Source organism: Syngnathus typhle, linkage group LG21 (assembly GCF_033458585.1).
Source record: "Syngnathus typhle isolate RoL2023-S1 ecotype Sweden linkage group LG21, RoL_Styp_1.0, whole genome shotgun sequence".
NCBI lineage: Eukaryota > Metazoa > Chordata > Actinopteri > Syngnathiformes > Syngnathidae > Syngnathus > Syngnathus typhle.
This window is the reverse complement of record NC_083758.1, coordinates 3,475,810-3,496,086: the sequence shown is the minus strand read 5'-3', so window position 1 is coordinate 3,496,086 and position 20,277 is coordinate 3,475,810. Positions and strand designations below refer to the sequence as shown.

Below are 20,277 nucleotides of genomic sequence, written 5' to 3'. Positions count from 1 at the left end.
GCTTTTGTTGTTTTTGTTCGTTTTGTTTTGTTTTGCTAACGATGTTCTGGCTCGTGCTTCGCTGATGACGTCGGCCACAACGTATGGTTTCATTAAGTGACGTAATCCCATGGTAACTTCCTATTGGTTCTAGATAATTTGGGAGTGACGTCATGGGGCGCGATCTCAATTTCGTTCATATTTATTTATTTATTTATTTATTTATTTATGGTGCCCCTTAGTTTTTGTGGACCTAATATTTTGGCCATACTTGACATTTTTTTATGTACACCTTTTAAACATCTCCCCCACATTAGTTTCGAAGTCGTTTGGAGGCGTGGTCCCAAGCTGTACCTAATATTCTGGCAATTTCTAACCCTTAAACACATGTTTTTAAACCTCTTGGCTGTACCTACTGGGAATTATACTGCATTAAATAAACAATACACAACAATAAGATCCTTGGTTTCTTAATAAAGTTTATTCTATATTACAAATAGTATTTTGTTCTGGACTGCAAAATAGGAATGCATTATATTTACATACACAGGTATACAATTAATTATAACAAAGTTAGAGAAGCTCACCTTCTATCCCCCAGGCTGTTTTGATCTCTTGATAAGATACTCTTTATCTTTCAAATATGGTCTAGTAAAATTCTGCTTTTGTATGTGTGTAAAACACCTGCTATAATACTGAGCTAGGAGGACGTCTGTACTGTAATTCCTACAAAACATTTCAAGGTGGAAACTTTATCTGTACTGTCACTCGGTGGTGCATATGTACACATGGCTGGTAGGGCTTCTACACACAGTGTTTATTTAGCTTAGCTACATGAAGGACACGGCTAATTTAGAAGTCTACCCATTTACTGCAACCTTCTCTATCTCCATGTCTTGATATGTTTGACAGCCAACGTGACCAGCGTACACCCCACGAGCGGATTCGGGCTGCAGAATATGAACGACAGCCGACGAGACCAGTCCGTCGACAACTAAATTTTTATCCAAATCGGTCAACATGCAAGTGTTTAGTGCACAATGGAGCCTTGAGATGAGAGTATTTTTTTTAAATATACAAGCCTTAGTTTGGGTGATATTAACGAATTAATGGCATTTTCATTCATTTCAATGAGGAAAGACGATTTGAGATTGGAACATTGTCTCGGAATAAATTCCTTGTATCTCAAGGCACCACTGTATACTAATTATCAGATTCTGCAGCGTCAACTGAATAAAGGTTCCACCTGAAACTTCAATACGGCTATCTGCTTTTCCTTCTCTCCAGTCTTCCAAGCAAAACAAAGTTAAACAAACACATCCACATCATCATCGCAAGGCTTAGAGTTCTTATTTTTCTTTTTTTTTTTTCTCCTTAAATACGTTTTTTCTTAAATGGTTTTACATGCGCTTAAAAAGCCAATAAAGGTGGACCGAGGGCGGCCTCCGCACATTCACATCACCACATGGGGCACGTTGTCAAGGCAAAAGAAAGGGCAGAGCTTCACAGGATACAAGAGGTGGCCTCGCTCTCTCGCTCATCCGACAAGTCTTCAGTTCACTGTCGCACCATTGTTAATTTTTTTTTTTTTTTTTTTCCGAGGCGCGAAGACGACACCAGCGCCCCCGCGGCTACACTACGGCCGGCGTCCACATTGAAGGCTTGTGCAAAACAGGAAAGAAAGGTGTGGAAAAGCCAGGAGCCACGGAGCATCTCCACAAACTGAGGTCAGAAAAGTAGCACACAGGTTCCAGTCAAGTTTTTTTTGTTGGTTTTTTTTTGTGGTTGTCCTTTTTCTTTTTCGTTGTATTTTGTTGTTGTTGTTGTTGTTGTCTGTGTTCCTCTGTGGCACTTGACAAATACATCTTTTTGTGTTGAAAATGTCAAGCTCCTTTGGTTTTTAGGCTGACCAACTTTGTATGTCCGCACATACCGGGACATTGTTGATTAGTGTGTGTGTAAATGTGTGTATGTGCTCTCAAACCACACACACACACACACGTTATCTTTGTGTGCTTCTTACAGAGGAGCCCATCGGGCCGCGTCGGGCTTGGTAGAGGAGAAAGTTGTTTCATTTTTTAGCCAGATGGAAGCGTGGAAGCTAATGCTAGTAAACGTGTGCTAGGGGGGAGGGGGCTCTGCAGCATTGTCAGTACCCTCCTGAGCCCTTAACCTCAGTCTTGAATGCAAATCCAGCTACAAGGGAGAGAAAAAGGAACAAAATATTTGCATTGATCCCAGTCGCCTGTCCAAGATCCGTAGAACCGCCGTCAATTTGTCGCACTCCTCCCGATTTGAAAGCATTACTGTTTGTACATTCTTAAAGGCAACGTAAAAATGTAAAACATTTTCTCGGTGTCTGTATGCAGCAGCGGATGAGGGACCCAAAATAATTCAATCGAGGAAGCAGGAATGAAAACATAAGAGGAACAGGTTTTCGCTCAGGCACGGCTCGGTGTCGGACAAGAGTGCGGACGGTGGGCGGAAGGGTTGGGAGGGCGGAGGGGGGGATGTCTCTTCTCTTCTTCCCAGTGGCACCCTGGGAAGTGCGGTCCTCAGCTCTCCAACGTCATGAAGGCCACCACCTGTTCCAGTTTGAAGGCCAACCGCTGCTTCCTGGCCGCGTCGTCCTGCTCCAGTGCACAGACAATCTGACACACAAACACACACAAAGCGAGGGAAGTTATTGTGCCCAAGAATCAGGAACAATCTCTTCCTCTATTGCGTAGGTGTCAAACTCAAGGCCCGGGGGCCAGATACGGCCCGCCAGATCATTTTATGTGGCCCGCGAAGACAAATTGTGCATCAAATTTGTGTCATTGCTAGAATTGCAAATTGTCTTCACTTTTAATAATATCAAACTTGTCTGATTTGAAAACGAGTTATTTGTCAGTTTGTTTTGTAGCTTTTACTGTAGATAATATGAGGTGCTCATACATTTATTTGGGTTGACAGTCATAATGGGCCTCCGAATGAAGCTATGACTACAATGCGGCCCGCGAAAAAAATGACTTTGACACCCCTGCTTTATTGTATGCTCTGTTTAGAATAAATACATAAAGGGGACATAAAGGATAAAACCGTTTGTGAATCACGATAACTTCATAGCGGCTTCTTCTAGTGTGCCAGACGTAAGAAGAGTTTCACAACTACAGTGACTAAATGCTGGTTGTTAGCCTGTTAAGCGTTGTCTGTTAGCATCAAGCTAGCAGACATGAAGGAAAATTATGTCATTCTCATTATTTAATGTTGAGTTTGACAGCAAACTTCAGATGTCATGAGTTGAGTTCATAGCCACCATACAGTTTTGCTTCACTTTACATGTTAGCATTAAGCTAACAGACATTACATGAAGTTATATGGTTTGTTTGTACATTTGTGTTTTTCAATATAAAGTACAATGTTTTATTTTTGTCATGTATATGTATATCACATGGGTCTGTAACTTATCCCTATGATTAAATTTTCACTGCACTAATAATATTAAAAATATTTGTGGCGCACACATACCTCCTCAGTGTATTTGCCCACATAGGAGTAGATCTCACTCAGAGAGCTCATGCTGTTGAACTCGCTCATGTGCATGCGTGATTGTTCCGCCAAGTAGGCGTTCATGTCCTGGTCGCTGATGGCCGGCATCTTGCCGATGTCTGAGTAATACCTGTAAACACGCACGCGCACACACACACAACATCGAGAGGTTTCAACCTTGAACACTACAGCACGCGTTCACACTTGGTTGGAGTCAGCAGCAGCAGCAGCAGCTGTGTTGCATCCATCAGCAATGTTAATTAAAGCTGCTTATTTGCATATTTAAATCCCGCAGCTCTATCCAACTGGAGGACAAGTGCGCTGTTTTTTTGTTTTTTGGCTGGGTGGTGTAGCGCACGTGTGTGCAGCAGAGGGAGTGGTATATATATGTGTGTATGTATATATATATATATATATATATATATATATATATATATATATATATATATATATATATATATGCAATATATATGCGCACTAATATACATATATATGTTTTTGCCATGGAAATACATTATATCATGACATATGTAGTATGACAAAGATTCAAATGTTCCTTTCTTTGTGTTGACAGAACAATACAAGCCAATGACACACATCCTGTTTAACATCCTCAACAACTAATATATTGCCACAATAAATGATGCATTCGTTTTTTTATACGAAACCATTTTACGACAACGATCCACTTTTAATTCAAACAAAGGGCTGTAAAATGTCAGATTTGGAAAAGTGCTGACCCGTACGATGCCGCACTTGTAAACAAATGACTTTAATGGCCGACGCCGCAAATGTCTGGTGGAGGCCATCAAACCAGGCTATCAAATTCATGGAAAGTGTCATCATCTCTGCAACTCGCTCCACTTGGCGTCCCTAAATTAATGACACAAACAGCTACTTTCAACCTATACAGTGAGTTACTGTCTGACTTCCTTACTCCTACTTTTAAAACTTCTAACCTACTCAACTAGCAGCTCTCGGGCGTAAACTCTGATGAATCAGCATCCTCACACCTGCACGCACGTATCAGTATATCAGTTTCCTGGCAGGTTGCAGGAACACAACACACATGACTAATGAGGGCACCGCTGAGCCTTAAGCCGGCGCACATACGCTGCCGCCTGCTTCCAAAAGCTGCCGGCGCATGAATAACGTGCAGCGTGGCACCATCTTTTATTCACGAGCCTTTTCCCAGCACCCTCAGACAAGTAAATGTAATATAAGGCTCATTTGGACAAATGACTGCATGTATATTCTCACACACACACTCAAAAATGCTGAAAGGTGCTCGCATCCATTCCAACTAATCATTCCAAATGCGTTTCACGGTTCGTAGATGACGATTTCTCATCATGTTGGACTGACGGAATCAAAGCCCGGCAGCGTCGGGCCTGACCTCACCTCTCCACCCAGCTTTTGTAGCTGGGGATGTCCTTGGCATAGAGCAGCTTGTTGGACGGCGAGTCCTTCCCAAGGCGGTGCTCCGAGGTGGAGCAGGAGTCCATGAAGGTCTGTGCCACCACAGACAGGCAAGCGTCGGTGATGCTGCTCTTGTGGATGTCGAACACGAACTGAGGATTCTTGATCACGTTCACCCAGAAACGCAGAGGTAGGCTGCCGGGGCAAAGAATAGAAATAAAATAACGCACTGAATGAAAGTGGTATCGTTCAGTCTACAGCGAGTACCGTATATTTTGGACTATATGGCACATTTAAAAAAATATATATAATTTTCTCAAAAATCGACAGTGCATTTTGTAGCAGGTGTCGAATTGAATTTGAGTAAAGTTTGATTCAATGTGCCATAATGTGCCTGATAACTGTCCGGTGAAATATCTTTACGTGAAACCGGTCGATGACATCATCGATTAATCGACTTTGTCAACAATGTCTTATGACTCATTGTTTCAATACAAAATGTCTTACGATAAAGATTTTAACGGGTTTTGTTTACAGTAAGACAACATAGCATAACAATAAGTATGATTTGTAGTTTTTAATTAAATCTTAGTTAGAAAACGATATATAGGATGCAGTGGTAGGTTTTGGCATTTGCAATAAGTGCGGCCACATGAGGCAGCATTACACCATAAACAAATTACAGTAATAGTAAGTAAGTGTGACATTATACAGTTGCCATGCTTCATTCTATATTCAGTAACAGGCGTTGACCATGGGGGTCTTCACTGGAGACTGCATAATCACAGAGCCCATATTGGCTTGTTTGTCTCCTATTTTGTGCCTGTACGGAATAATAAAGACATACTGTAAAACGGCCGTTTACTCGCGAGGCTTGTTTCTCACAAAATGAATCACCGTTGGCTCATCTGGATGCGAATGCTGCTGGGCTCGATCTGTATTAGAAACTGCGAGCTACTTGGATCACTGTATTTTCACGATGGTCTGCACTTTTGGCCAAAGTGGCAAAAACTGAGACATGGAGGCTGTTTGAGGAAATGCAATCATGGGGAGTGGGACGGGGAGGGGTGATCAAAAAGCACCGCTCCATGGACGTCCACAAAGCTATTAAGATGGACAATCTAGCACAAGAGGATTTGGACCACAGGAAGTAAAAGTCTACATTATGACTTGAACATTAATCGAAGCAAAGAATCTAGAGGGATTAGGTGAGGAGGGGGATCAGAGGGATATTTAGGCTGCCGCTAAGCCGCCCCAGCTGCCCCGTTCTTTGAGTTCTTTCAAATGATTCTGCGTGTTCAAAAGAAACGCCGTAATAACACCCACGCATCATCAACAGTGTGGAGAATCACAGAATTGTCTGCAGTTATTTCCTGCTGGGTCAATTCTGGAGATGTTACATGGCAGTCATCCGTGCGTTTTGTTTAAATCCCAACCGCCGGGATCTGTCGCGTAATATAAACGTCAGTCTTGTCAAACAAATACAATGTGACATTAGAGCTGTTATGTTGTTGCTTATTTTGGAGCCTTGGCTTAAAAGATTATGTAATATTTATGGTTGACAAAATATCTGTGTGACAAAATTGATGATGCAGTATGACATTGTGTTTTGTTGGTCACGTTAGTCTCCAAAATATTTCCAGGAGTTTATAATATATAAATTGCAATATAAACTACTGTGCAAAATGATCATGGCACTATTTCCGAATGTGTTATATAGTGTGGGCTTTGTGTGTCGTATTTTATTTTTTATTTTATTTATTTATTTTGTTTCACATTAATTTAAACAAGCACTGATAATGGTGTTTTAGTATCTTGGTTGTTAGCATAAACGTGTTTAGCTAGCTCCCCTTGCCCTCTTTTATTAATACTTTTCAGATATGAAACTTATTCAACATGTCAGGTGAAGATATTAAAAGAGACAGTGTTTAACTTGTAAGCCAGTTGAAGCTAGTAGCTAATGCAGCGGAGGGTTAGCTTAGCTAGATAGTTCCCAAGCAGCTGGGAAAGCAAGGATGAAGGGTGAATGTTCAACATTTTCCTTTTTAAACCATCTTGGAGTTAGTTGAAACAAAGTTGCAGCTCCCCCAATTTTCATGTTTGTCACTACAAGCGCTACCAGAACTTGCTAGCGTCCAAATCGCTACCGTCGACCGATGACATGATGTTGAGTAAGACATTTAATGTCTGTGGAAATCTAAATAGTGCCTCTACAATGATGGTTTTCCCTCCGTGTCCACCTCTTTATTTGTCCCTTGATACACATTCATGTGAATGAACCATGCTGGGATCTTTGGCAAAGGGTCAGAAGGCTAATAAGATATTAGCGTGCGTTGAACTCCCACAGAGTCCACTTGCCTTTTTTCATTATTTCATCGCCCCTCCTTCACAGCTCACTTAACCCCTCGCCACCCTCGAGTTCATCAGCACATATTACTATTAATCGCGCATTTGTGACCGTGGAGATTTCCAGTGGGAGTTCTGGCCCCAAAAAATGTCTGCCAGTAGAGATTGTTGGCAGCGCGCCTCTAAGATGGCGGATAGTTATTAGGCCTGCGGTGAAGCTTGTAGCACACCGGCCAAAAATATCACTTTGGGATCAAACGACAACCGTTGTCAGCTCACCAGTTGCTCTTCCACGTGTGTCGCACATGCGGGTCGTGGATGTTGTGTTTATCGGCCTGCTCGTCCAGGAAGTCAAACATGTACTTGATGGCGAGCGGCAGGGCGCTTCCTCGGTGCGCTGTGCTGAAGATAGTCTCGAAAAGATCATCCACAAACTTCTGTAACGTGCCCTGGAGAGGAAAGAATGAGGGTTTGGAATTGGCAAAAACATGAAAGGGATACAAGTTGTAATGTTGTGAACGACGTGTCAATAGACTTTCCATAGCGTCTCGCTAACAGAAGCGGCATCACCTAAACGGCTCGGTGTTGCCGGATTAGCTCCCGCACACACTGCATCGTTGACTCTCATTTGATTTAACGTTGGCGAGTTGACAGGAAGAAGAAAAAGCGGCGCAAAGACGATGCCGGAATCTAATCCTCTTGTAGAATGAGGAGGAATGAGCTGATGGGATGCAATGAAAAGGACAGAGGTTTCCTATTTGGAATGAGGTGCAGGCAAATAAAAATCCAATTTGGGCTAGAGTGTCTGAGCGAATCAGAGGAAGAAGACAATTCCGTTAGCCAGACAATCATAACTGTAATTCTAATGCGGCCCTCATTCCTGACAGCATTCTTTTTTTCCCCCCGCCATGTAGATAGAATCATATCTCACTGGTTCAAGCCCATGGGCCCTTTTTGCCAGACTATTATCTGACAAGGAGATGTGACGTATAGCGAGCGTGTAGTACCGAGGCAATGACATTTCACGTCTTCCATCTCAAGAGTGTACGTCGGCAGACATCACCGCCGGCTGCTCTTCTTCCCCCGGCGGCGGCAAAACACCAGCTCGCCGTAACAGCGCAAACACCAAGTGCCGATCATGTCGAAAATGAGTAGAGATGATATAAAAGACATCTTGCTCGATGTCTCTCGTGTGTCTTTTGTGTTTTCTTTGTGTTTTTAACTTAAAAAATTGAGCTGTCCCACACTAATTCAAAGCAACTCAAAATTGGTGTTGGAGTTCTGGAGATTGGTCTTGGTCTCGAGACTGATCTCGACACCAGGGTCTTAGTTTCGGCTCGCTTTTTTACTGTGTCTCGGATGGATTTTAGATCAAGACCAGTCGAGACCAGACCAGTACTTTTCTGATCAGTGAGAAACGCTTCTTTGATATGAACTCGAAGTCTCGATAGTCTCGATAGTCTTGGTCTCTATTGGTGTGGTCTTGACTACAACACTAATTCAAATCCAGGTCAATAATTTCTCCACCTTCCCCTTCCAAGACCTTGCTGTATTATTTCTGGTGCTTTCCCCCACTCTAAATAACTCACAATGTCTTTTTTTTAATGCGGGAAAACCTCAAACAACCTAATATCTCGAGCCCTTCTGATAAGATGTCAATGCCCAATTCCAAAGAGGAGAAAAACAAACAAAACTACCAAACTATCTACTTTCTCTCTCATCTCGTCGCCTCAAGGGGGGGGTGGAATACATTTGAATAATCTTCTCCAAAGAGATGATGCCTGCAAATGAATATGCAAACGAGGGAGAGACTTTTCCTGAGTCATGGGAATGCTGGATGGAGGTCAGGCTGAGTGTTAGCCTCACCTTGGTAGCCAGAAGTCTGGTCAGGTAGATCTCGGAGACCATCTTGCTGCCACGGTCACCTTCCTTCTGGTCACCGTGCTCGTGGTTCTTGACCAGGTGCCACACCTTGACGCCGCTCTCCAGGTCTGGCGTGATCATGGGCGTCCGGGAACGCAGGCTGTCGGGACTTCCAGTGTACTTGATCATGTTCTCTGCACGGGGTGGAGAATGAAATCAAAAGTAGGACCAAATAGTGTATTTTCAAGATCCTGAGAAGTGGTTAAACCTTTGTCTTTGGGGGGGGGGGTGACGAGACACTGGCTGACATAAAATCGAAGAGCTAAAATACGACGTGCCCACCCGGCGGATGGAGCGGGGCCATGACATTTCCAAAACGCATGGCTCACTGAATGTTGACACAGTGTGAGTGGAAATTGATCAGCAGCTTTTTGGCAGCAATCAATCGCTCCTTAGAGGCAAAGAGTGAGGAGCTGCCTGCAGAAAGTCTGAGTATTCAACGGGTCAGGTTTTTAAAACTAATTCCGATTCCAGTGTTATTCTTAAGGCGTTTTATCTTTTCAGCTACACTCTCCATGGTAATTGGATGGCACTGGCGTTTGAAGAAAGAGAGTCGCCGTATCCTAGCTAGCTTCTGCTAATTGGATTGAGCGATGGCAAAAGGTGAGACTTCACAGGCTAATATTGCACCATGTCTGATGTGCTTGCTCGCTTTGATCAGCAGCTGACCGGAGAACAAATAAACACTGCATAATGCTTGCAACGATCCTCAGCAGTCACTCCAGGTAGAAACATCTGATCACAGAAGGTTATCCAAAGCCTACTGAATATAGATTAATATGACCTCCACCTGGGGAGAGTGCTAGATGGCGATTCCGCATCCACCCATCGGGACAAGACTGTCAAAAGAATGTACTCACCATATTTGCTGGCAGACGTTCGAGACACAGTGGAGTTGTTCACCGAATTGTACGCCGTTACTTGTTTGGGAACCAAGGCCATCACGGCGTTGTCAGGCACCTGTCGCACATTCAACCGACAACATGAGAATCTGAACTTCACAGAACTAGAACCAATCTATAAACAGTGAATGATTATCGGAAGATGTGATTATACCCGACACCCACACCGATGATTGACGGTTTGGTGTGGGCCTGTGTGACGTCTCAATTTAATAATAATGGGCTCCTCTCAGGAATGAGTTGTGTGTAGATGCAAAGAACGTGTGTGTGTGTGAATGGATTTGTCACTTCCCAGCTCATCCAAACTGGTTTCAATTAACACAACTGGGCCACACGTACACACAGTGTGAGAGTATTGTGAATAATAGGAGTAGCCACGCTGCAGGGTTAATTGAAGTGATCTCTATCATTGTTTGCTTGGATGGGACAGGGAATAAGTACCCGGGGCCCTTTTTGTGCATGCACGATTATTAAGATGCTATCATTATTTCACTCAATCTACAATGTTGATATCAAGTGAAGGTAGGGGGGGGCGGGCGAGGGGGGACGTCTTTTGTATTCCCGCGTCTTTGCAACCCTTAGACATGCTCCTATTATGGGTATGCTGAATGGAACCACAATGAGGGTTACCTGATAGTGGGCCAGCATGTTGAGTCTCTTCCAGTCTCCTTCGATCTTGGTGGTGACGTCCTCGTCCTGCAGAAGCACACGCTGGCCTCGGCCTTGACGCCATTCTGTGAAAGGATTCGCGCAATCAACAGGTGCGGAAGATAAACTCATCATCCCCCAGTCCAATCATGGCAAGGGAAAGAAACAAAACAGCGACCACATGAGGATTGAGCGGAATCACTGGAATGTCCTGTTGATATTATTATTCCATTGTGAAGCTACACAGAAAATCTTCCTATCAAGATGGAAATGAGCACCTGTCAACAAGTCCTAGTGAACCAAACGCGGGAAGGACGAGGAATAGATCAAACAATAAACTCGTAAATAGGATTATGCCAATTCACGTATGGACTCAGTAGTGTAAATGTTCTATTACGGACTCGTGCACAATCAGAAAGACTTCTGGGAAAGTGTCTTATTCTGTAGTTTACACACATTCCCTAAAGTCAACGAGACATGTGAGGACACACACACACACAACAAAGCAGATTCTTTGTTCTTGGCCCTGCTGGATACTGCAACAGAGTGAGAATAAAATAAACCACAAGGCCTTCGGATAACTACACTCAGGACAAATGTGTCTCAGGAGAGACTCCTCCTCGAGCCTATTATTTTTATCACGCCTTGCAATTAGATTGTGCATACTGCAATATGTCGATGATGCGAGTCAACCATGGTTGGGTCTCATACACCAGCCGATGGACATTTATGGATCTAAAAATGTAAAGCCGTAGAGTACTTCTTCCCCAGACAGGCTTCTCCCAGAGCTCCATCAATAACAGGCGACCCAAAGGGAAAAACAATTTGATCCTGGAGTGTCCCGGAAAAAGAAGACACTAAAGCAATCATCTCACTTAAGCGTAGTCCTTATTCCCAACGGGATGAACTGGGCTCTTACGAGATTCGGGTCGGTTATAAATATACTCGTAGGAAAATGCAACATGTTGGCAGTGAACATTACGAAAATAACAAAAGACTGAATCGAAGGAGAGTTAAGAATTAGAAACTGAAAAGGAATCTATTAGGTCCAAGAGTCAAAGGAGATGGTCATACCAAGGTCCATGTCGGAGGCTTTGAGGCGATGCGAGTGCGGCACGTTCTTGTAAATGGCATCCAGGATCTTCTCCTTCACCTGGCTGATGGTGTCACAGTTGAGTGCCTTCACCTGAATCTCCGGGCTCTTCTCATTCTCCGGGTGGATGCAATTCACCACCTGAGGACCCAAAGACAACCAGAATGTGTTTGATAATACTTTAAGGCCTTGGTGATGCTTTCCTCTTTCTCACCAGCGTCTTGTAGTCGATCTGTTGTCTGATGAGCTTGTCCTCGCTTAGAGAGTAACGCGCCTCTCCTGTGATGGAGTCAATGGGACCTTTCTCCATTTGTTGCTTGATGGCGCAGAAGAGCGAGAAGAGCGGCTCGCCCGCACACTCCTGTAGGAAGGATTAGAAACGGAAAAGTTGGACTCATTTCACCACCGGAGACAAACTTTAAAAGTTTGTTACCTTGAGAAACTTGTAAAGGAGAAAGGTGAACCAGTTGGTCAGCATTTTCTCCGCCACAGACTCGGTCCTGCAAAGAGACCCGACACATAATAAACACGGCGTTATCCCCTTATCAGTATTCTGTGTCAACATCGTTATGATGCCTGTTGGGTACACAAACATAATTGCGGTGACACAAAACGAAAAAAAAAAAACCTGTGTCTGGGATTTGAATGTGATGCAAAGCAATTAAAAGGCTTGATTTGATCCCGCTAGATTGATGTGCTCCCTGTAGGAACACTGGTCTCATTATCAAACAATTTTTTTTTTCCTTCACTGGACTGACATTCTATCCGTGCACAATAGAAAGCAAATGAATACGTTGCATCTGTGTGAATGCATAAAAACATCAGCGGCGCTGGTGAGGGCACAAACGAGGCCAGCAGCGGGGTGGACAGACATTTAAAGGCATCAACATTTTAGGATTAGCTATTGTCGGAAAGTTGGGGGCGGCCACCTGCAGCCCGCCCGCCCTCTCGACGCCCAGATAGCCACTTGAAGGGGGCCTCACGCCGAGGCCCGCCGTGCCAGTGGGCCGGTCTGGCATAACACCTGGGGGGGATTATCTTTCTCACCGCTGTGCCCCACCCCCCCCTCACATCTCATCCTGCGTCAAGGTTACCGAGCAACGTTTGATTCTTTCTTCCCAGAAATCAGACAAGGATCGAATAAAAGCACTGAACAAACAGTTATCAGTTCTGATGCGGTAGCTTTGCTTAAACTCTTCGAGACAGTTCAATCAGAACTAATTTGATTGGGGTTAAGTCTTGAGACTACCTGGTTAAGATAGTGAAGTGTTTTAACCTCACCTTTGTACCAGTTCAAGCTACTCTTATACTTTGGGTTGCTGTAAAACCTTTGACCAAGATCATTGTTGATCCTTTGGGTATTTTGACAAAGACGTGTCATCCGTATTATGGCAACCATTTTAGGAGGGAAAAGCACGACGTCGCTTTTAAACCTGTCTGGTAGTAAAAATACAGCTAGGCTGACAACATACAGTAAATACTACTCAAAAGTAAACTACCGTGTGTGTGAGTGCGTACAAGCAGTGTGTCTGCACGGCGGGATGAAGAGTAGGAGGAGGAAGAGGAGATTGCGGCAGAGACTGCGACAGATGGTTGTGGAAGGCTCTCGTTAGTTAGCTTGCCTGGTGCTTGTACTTCAGCGCAGGTTGAGATGGGACAGATGGAATGATGTGTGTGTGGTGTGTGTGCGTGTGTGTGTGGTAGGCACACATGCAGCACTTCTTGGCCGAAAAATCAGTGGGTAGCCGTGCTCAGAAGCTGTGCCAGAGATACGCTGTTAGCATTGATTTAGCAATCAAGAAAGCAGCGAGAGGAGGGAGGCAGAAATAAAGATGGTGACAGAAGTCATGCAAACTGCGTGAGGGAATAAATTCCGAAGAAGGATTTGTTGAGTCTTATTTTATCTGACGTTGATGGATCATATTCGTCCTACCTGCGAAGCAAGAGCTTGGGATGGTTCTTGCTCTCCAGGTTACGGTCGATGAGGTCGGACAGAAGGTGCTTCAGGACGTCGGTGGCGTATTCAAGCTTGCTTTGTAAAACTGTCATGATGAGCGAGGCCACGTTGCCGCGGTCTCGCATGGAGAAGCCCCGCTGCGCCTCCAATGTGCGGATGAAGCACAGTAGGTAGACTTTGTTGTTGATCAACTGGCCGAACAGCTTCAGGCCCTTCTCCACCTGCTCCTGTCGGTAGCCTGGAACCTGTACCGTTAAAAAAAAAAAAAATCGCAATTACGGTATTTATGAGAATAGAGTCCAAGTATAAGAGGTACGACCAAATTGTCAAAGGAGATTGTGACTCGTCTCGTCAGCGTACCAAAAACGGCGAGCCTCTCGAGAGCCCGCTTAGAAGCTTTGATGCCGTCGCTGTTTCAAAGCCGAGCCCGCCGCATCTCCGAGCCGATTATACCAACCGCCGCGTTTGGAGCTTCCGACCTCCATGTTTGTTTCCTAACGAGCATCTACGGAGTTTGGGCTTTTACCGTGCTATTTCTTTGCAGTCCCTGCAGCTGTTATCTTGCCTTGTGTTTTCATCAGCGCGCAAGCCGGAATATTACTGTATCCTTTCCATCACTTGGACTATTTCTGTCACCCCTGACAAGACATCAATAACAATTTGGCACGCGTCAAACACCTAAGAGCAGCCTTCTGCTTCCTACATTAGGCTGCCGTCGCATATCGTCTCTCCGCGCAGTCTGACATTTATACCAATTAAAGCCTAATTAATATTGCTTATTACTGGCAAATTCTCATCAAGGGATAAAGTGGCCAACCTTGAGGCCAATGGAATGGGGGTCAATCATCACCTTAATGGAACAAGATGACTCGCTCAATTATGGCTGTCAATCAATGTCACCGTCGGGGATAAATTAGGAGATATTTTATTTTTACTTCTTACCTGACTGACTGACTTTTAATTTGATTTTTAACAAGGCATCCCACATGGTTAGGATGCAGAATCACGAAGGACCAGGAAGGCATACCTCAAGGTCTCGGAGTACAGGATGCTCCTCAATCCCTGGGAACAGGACTCTCATGGTGTACGTCCTGTAGTCCAGGAAAGGGATTCCCGCGCCATCTAAGTCGCTCGTCAATTCGTGGATGTCAGTCTGTAGCTCTGCGAAAGCTAACAGAGAAATAAAGTGGGTCAAAACACAGCCTCGAAAAAGACTCCCGTGTATGAGTTTCGTACCCTCCTTGCATTCCAGCGCCACCCGCGACTCCAGGTTGTCCATCTGCATCTGCAGCCGCTTGAGGGTCAGGTCACTTTCGCGAGACTTGCGCTTGTAGGCGATGAGCACCATGACGATGGCAAGGAGCAGCAAAGCCCCGGCCGCTGCGATGCCGATGATGGCCGTGCTGCTTAGCGGGCTGTCCGACGTGATGTGGACCACGCCAGGCGAGAACTCGATTCCACCTACCCGAGCCTGAGGACAGATCACGGGCAGCTTTGGCTTTTCTGTGTCTAGACAAAAAAAACTCTCCTACTTCATATGATTTTGTTCCAAGACAGACATATTGATGTGTGCAAACTTGAGCTTCTCTTATTGTTTCAAAGCAATCATGCCCAGGTGGAAACCGCAGGAAGCATTTGGAGCAAAGTGGCCATAAATGGAGTCCTTATTGAGTTTCCTGCGGTCCAAATCGGCACAGACGGCCTATTTGTTTGTCTTGTGGGCGGCAATGAGAACCACACGGACAATCAGTCTGTCTGGGACTGCGTGCGGATAAACAGAAGGCAACATTCGTCTGTCCCAACACGGATTTGCCCTGCTGTCACTCACCAGAACTTTATGGCGTCCCGTCAGGTTGGGCGACTCGCAAAGCAGCTGGCTGTCTGATACGGTTAACATGCACGTTTTTTCTCCGATGAGAACCGTGTAGTTCATCTTTCCGTTTCCACTGCTGGTAGGAGGCAGGAAGTTCCGTCCCTGGAGGAAAGCAAAAAAACCTCTCAAGGTCCTTAAAGAGAATATGGAGTGTGAATGAACAGTACCTTGAGGATGATGGGCGATCCGGGTTTAAGCTCCAGAACACCGGACGGGCTGAGAGGCTCAAACTCGGGATTGGGGTAGTAGATAAAGTTGGTGTTGTTGAGCGCCATGACGGCCTGGACGTCGTCCAGTTTGAATCCGAACTCATCGGGCCTCTCCGGTGCCTCCTGTTGTTGGGCCAGACTGATAGGAAGCTCCGGGGCCTGACACTGCATTGATGTCGGGCTCAGAACCTGGCACAACTGGAGATGACAAAATGACTTGACATGTCTCCCTTTTTGGCCCTTGACTTTTTCCTTTGCTATTTATAAAATTCATTTAAAAACAAGACTGCTTTGTCTGATATGTCTCTATGGAACTGTCGGTGCCAGAAAAGACCTCGCGCAAACATTGTTGAGACGCCAACAATAACCTTCAGCGTGAAGCCACGCCGACCAGCGCCTGTCGCTTTAATTGGGTCCTTGAACGTCACATTGGACATATCTGGAAAAGGTCTGCCAAACATTCCTGTCATGTGTCCTTGCTCAAAGTTGACTGGATTGTGTTGTGTGTGTGTTGGAGACTAACTCCACAAAGACATGGCTGTGTGAGTTTGATGTAGATGAAATTGAAAATGAAACCTTGGAAAATCTGTAAGGCCAAATCATTATGTCGTGTAGATACTATCATCCCCTTTTCAGTCTCTCATCTTCAGTCAAATCGAAAAAGAACTTTGTACGGGGTTGAATAAAAGCCACAAAGATTCCGATAAGGGACAATCTCTACGGATATCATTGCAGATGCGTGGAGACAAATTTCATCAGCCTCTATTAATTTCAACCCGCTCACTCTGCCCTACTTTTGACCCGTTTACGTCATCGTGGCGCCAGAGACGAGCGGTCCGAGTCGACTTACGTTGAGTGTCTCGTGATTGTTGTATTTGGCTCTGATTAGCGGTGTTTGGATGATGTCCAGGTTGGTTCCTGTCACTGTCACCGGAGTGTGGCCACTGAAAAAGAGAGAAAATAATGAGAATTCAAATGTCACAGTTGGGTTGTTACTTACAATTGGCATCATTTACTGCCATTGACGCATATAGACGTCTAAGGTCTGGCAGGAACGTCTGTAATATTTGAGTTCCTTGTTACCTGTAGATGCTCCATTCGGGCTCTATCTTGGTGATGGTGGGGTCCTCCACATACTCGAAGCGCAGGTCCTTCTGGAGCTGGGCTTTGTCGATACTCACCGACACCGCCACGTTGCCGTAGCCGTTCAACGACGCGTGCGTACGGCACGTTAGCCATAATCCATCGCGTCTGTGGATAAAAACCATATAATGAGGCTACATCAAGCAACGGTTATTTAAATTATTGAACTGTCCTTGAACTGAATGTATGCTAGATTCCAGAAAACTTATGAATGAGGCTAACTTACGATATTAGTTAGCCATGATTTTTCCAAGGTTTTCTTGAATGCATGAATGATTATCTAGTGATGTTCTTTTCCGACTATATTTAGTGGTGAGGGCGGCTCTTAAGGGCAAACATCTTGAAGCTGTCAATCACCACAGAGACACGCCCTCAAGCACGCGCTAGCCTTATCAGCTAAATGAGAGCATAATTTATCGAAGGAGCTTGGTGCTGTATTGAAGAAGACATGAAAGCCGTGATGGAAAACGGAAACTCATTAGGAGGATATTTATGGACATCATAAATCCGGGGCGGCGCGCTTTGCCAATGACTTGAATATAATCTGATTTCTTGAGGCTCTGGAATGTCTGTGCGATTCTTTATATGACGCAGTGTGTGCTTTTAATTGACTGGCTAAGTGCAGGGGGAGGTCAGGCATGACGGCGGACGACTAACTTGAGAAAGGTGCACGGCTGGTCTTTAAACATAATGGACACGTTGCTGCCGGCGTCCAGATGGCTCCCTGTGATGCTGACCACCGTTCCCCCGGAGACGGGGCCTCTGTTAGGCTTGATGCTGTGGATCCTTGGGATCTGGACAGACAATATGCGGGTGGTTAAGAATAACATCAACACAAGAACTATGACCTGGCCAACAGTCTAGGACAGGGGTGTCAAACAATTTATTTCGCGGGCAAATCAAACGAGCAAAAACTGGTCAAATATTTAAAAAAAAAAAAAAAAGATATTAAAAGTGAAGACAATTTGCAGTTCTAGTCATGACACACGAATTTGTTTTCGCGGGCCACATAAAATGATGTGGCGGGCCGTATCTGGATCACGGGCCTTGAGTTTGACACCTGTGGTCTAGGAAGACATTAAAAATCATATTCCTGCATAAATCGACCTCTTACCACAAAGTAGTAGTATTTGGACGACTTGGCTGTGAATTCCGGCCGACACTCCCCTACGCCGACGCACACCTTGACATTCCCCGTGTACTGACTCTTCTCGGCACGGCCCATCTCGCACACGATCCTGTGGATGAGACGTTACAGAAACCTGCAGCTTCTAAAGTCAGAGCTAAAGTCTCTCTACTTACTGCTCTGCAGGGATGTAACCGTCCCGGATGGGCGTGCATTCCACCTCTGCCACCTTCACGTTGCCCTGGATCTCGCGAAACTCCAAGCCGAGGTTGTCGCCGCGAATGGTCACGAGGGTGCCGCCTTCCCTGGGACCTCGTAGAGGAGTAATCTGAAGATAGAAACCAAAGATTGACAGATCCAGTCATGGAGGTCCAAAACTATCAAAATGGTAATCGCCATATAATTTGACTGAACGTCTAGATCTGCACAGATAGATGGACCTTAGTGACTTCTTCAGGCTTCAGGCTTATGTAACTCCCACACATGCATCCTAATGAGCTCCAGCTTTGTGGGAGAGGTATCGTCCTCGCCACATTTCAAGTTCCGGACTAACAAGCCCCCCATGTGGATGTCTATCTTTGCGCCCAGTGGACCACTGTATATTATCAAACAAGGCTTCAAAAAAGCGAGTCAACGATGCGTCAATTAAAGTTGGGACGAGATAATTGAGGGCTACGTTGCTACAAAAGCTGAATTACTTTTTTTCTCGCTGCCTCTTTCCTCTCTGTCATTACAGATCCACTATTGAACATCTCCTCAGTAGCCTCCATTTCCACCCCCTCATTCCTTCATTAATGTGCCGACATAATCTGAGTCATGCTGCACTTCATCACTTTCTTCACGGAGGTCGTGGGTCTACCCATCAATCTGGGATTACATTCCGGTATACCCGCCAGGGGTTAGTTCCGGTTCCTGAACCGGGTTTAATTTTGATTCCGGCGGGAGTCCCACCTGCGTAATACGTGGGTGGGTACACTTGCTGTTGATGCCGTTGTGCTCCAGCCACTGGTTCTCCGGATGCGGGCAATGTTGTTTGAGGGTGCATCGGTTCTCCCCTTTGCACCACACGCAACCAAACAGAGGGTCCGCCTTCAAGCACAGGCCACAGCTTCCACGCTGGGCGTCGCATTTGTAGAGATGAACTGCACGCAATAAGAACATGGCGATAATTGAAGAGAAAAGAACTCCAAATACATTTTCAGCTTAACACTCTGAAACTGTGACAAATTAGAGCAAATAGGCAGAGAACAACAAACAGGAGAGTTTCTTCACTCATTATGCCATTATCTGTGGTGCCTCACGCCTCCGCAGATTTAACATAGTATCACCATGGCGACAGGCCAGACGTTTTCTTCCTAATTACGATTAGACGGAGGTGTGATCTGTCCATCTCGTGACGCCCTGGGAGATGATGATTCCTTGTTTCTGCTGCTGCTGCGTGGTAGCCATCACTCATTTTGCTTTTTCAGAGCACATGTTTAAAACACATTCGTGTCATTTAATCATATCACGCTACTTGTCACTGAATAAAAACTTTTCCTTTGGACTAGATGAGGCATTTTATGGCTTATTATATTATTTTCAAAAGCTGCTCCAAGTAATTGTCAACACTTGTTGGTAGGAATTGTTGGGTAGAATTGGTTCTTCCTTTTGATTGGCCGCAGTAATTATCCAAAAGACGAAGTTAAACACTCCACAAGGAAACATCAGGCGTGACTTGCTACACCTCAGCACACCGCCCGCCTGTTGCCATGGTGACTAACTCCAAGGGCAGGAATGGCCCTGTGGCATGTGTGTTGTGATTATGCTAACATTACATACGTGCGCGTTAGCAAAACGAACAAATTACAAGCCGCTCACCTTTGTTATGGGCGGGGTTATCGATGCTAAAGTCGCCGTTCCAGATGACGGTCAGCTCCACGGGAAGGCTGCTCATCTCCATCCCGTCATAGAAGTACTGTCGCCACGGCAACCGAAGGGGGGGAGGCAGGAAAAACAGGGAGTCGTGAGGGAGAAAGTGGCCGTTATTATCTCCTGAGTATAGAAACTGAACATGTTCTGTATGCAACAGGTGGCTGAAGCAATAAACACACACATACACCTTTCAAAGACTATTTTGATGTCAGAA

General features: G+C 45.1%; 1 protein-coding gene across 3 annotated transcripts in view; it reads right to left on the bottom strand.

The window, feature by feature from the left end:
* Positions 1-440: 440 nt before the first annotated feature.
* plxna4 (plexin A4) overlaps positions 441-20,277 on the bottom strand; it is a 105,548-nt gene continuing 85,711 nt past the window's right edge. For all 3 annotated transcript variants that reach the window (XM_061268361.1, XM_061268363.1, XM_061268364.1), the window contains 22 exons: positions 20,010-20,106; positions 19,101-19,291; positions 18,326-18,477; positions 18,138-18,261; positions 17,681-17,817; positions 16,964-17,131; positions 16,731-16,824; positions 15,839-16,078; positions 15,627-15,773; positions 15,035-15,269; positions 14,826-14,968; positions 13,775-14,043; positions 12,275-12,341; positions 12,056-12,202; positions 11,823-11,982; positions 10,731-10,834; positions 10,059-10,158; positions 9,142-9,332; positions 7,555-7,724; positions 4,912-5,124; positions 3,490-3,640; positions 441-2,630 (listed from right to left, as the gene is read on the bottom strand). In XM_061268361.1, coding sequence (XP_061124345.1) covers positions 2,535-2,630; positions 3,490-3,640; positions 4,912-5,124; positions 7,555-7,724; positions 9,142-9,332; positions 10,059-10,158; positions 10,731-10,834; positions 11,823-11,982; positions 12,056-12,202; positions 12,275-12,341; positions 13,775-14,043; positions 14,826-14,968; positions 15,035-15,269; positions 15,627-15,773; positions 15,839-16,078; positions 16,731-16,824; positions 16,964-17,131; positions 17,681-17,817; positions 18,138-18,261; positions 18,326-18,477; positions 19,101-19,291; positions 20,010-20,106 — 3,396 coding nt within the window. In that variant the 3' untranslated portion in view covers positions 441-2,534. The remainder of the gene's footprint in view (positions 2,631-3,489; positions 3,641-4,911; positions 5,125-7,554; positions 7,725-9,141; positions 9,333-10,058; positions 10,159-10,730; positions 10,835-11,822; positions 11,983-12,055; positions 12,203-12,274; positions 12,342-13,774; positions 14,044-14,825; positions 14,969-15,034; positions 15,270-15,626; positions 15,774-15,838; positions 16,079-16,730; positions 16,825-16,963; positions 17,132-17,680; positions 17,818-18,137; positions 18,262-18,325; positions 18,478-19,100; positions 19,292-20,009; positions 20,107-20,277) is intronic.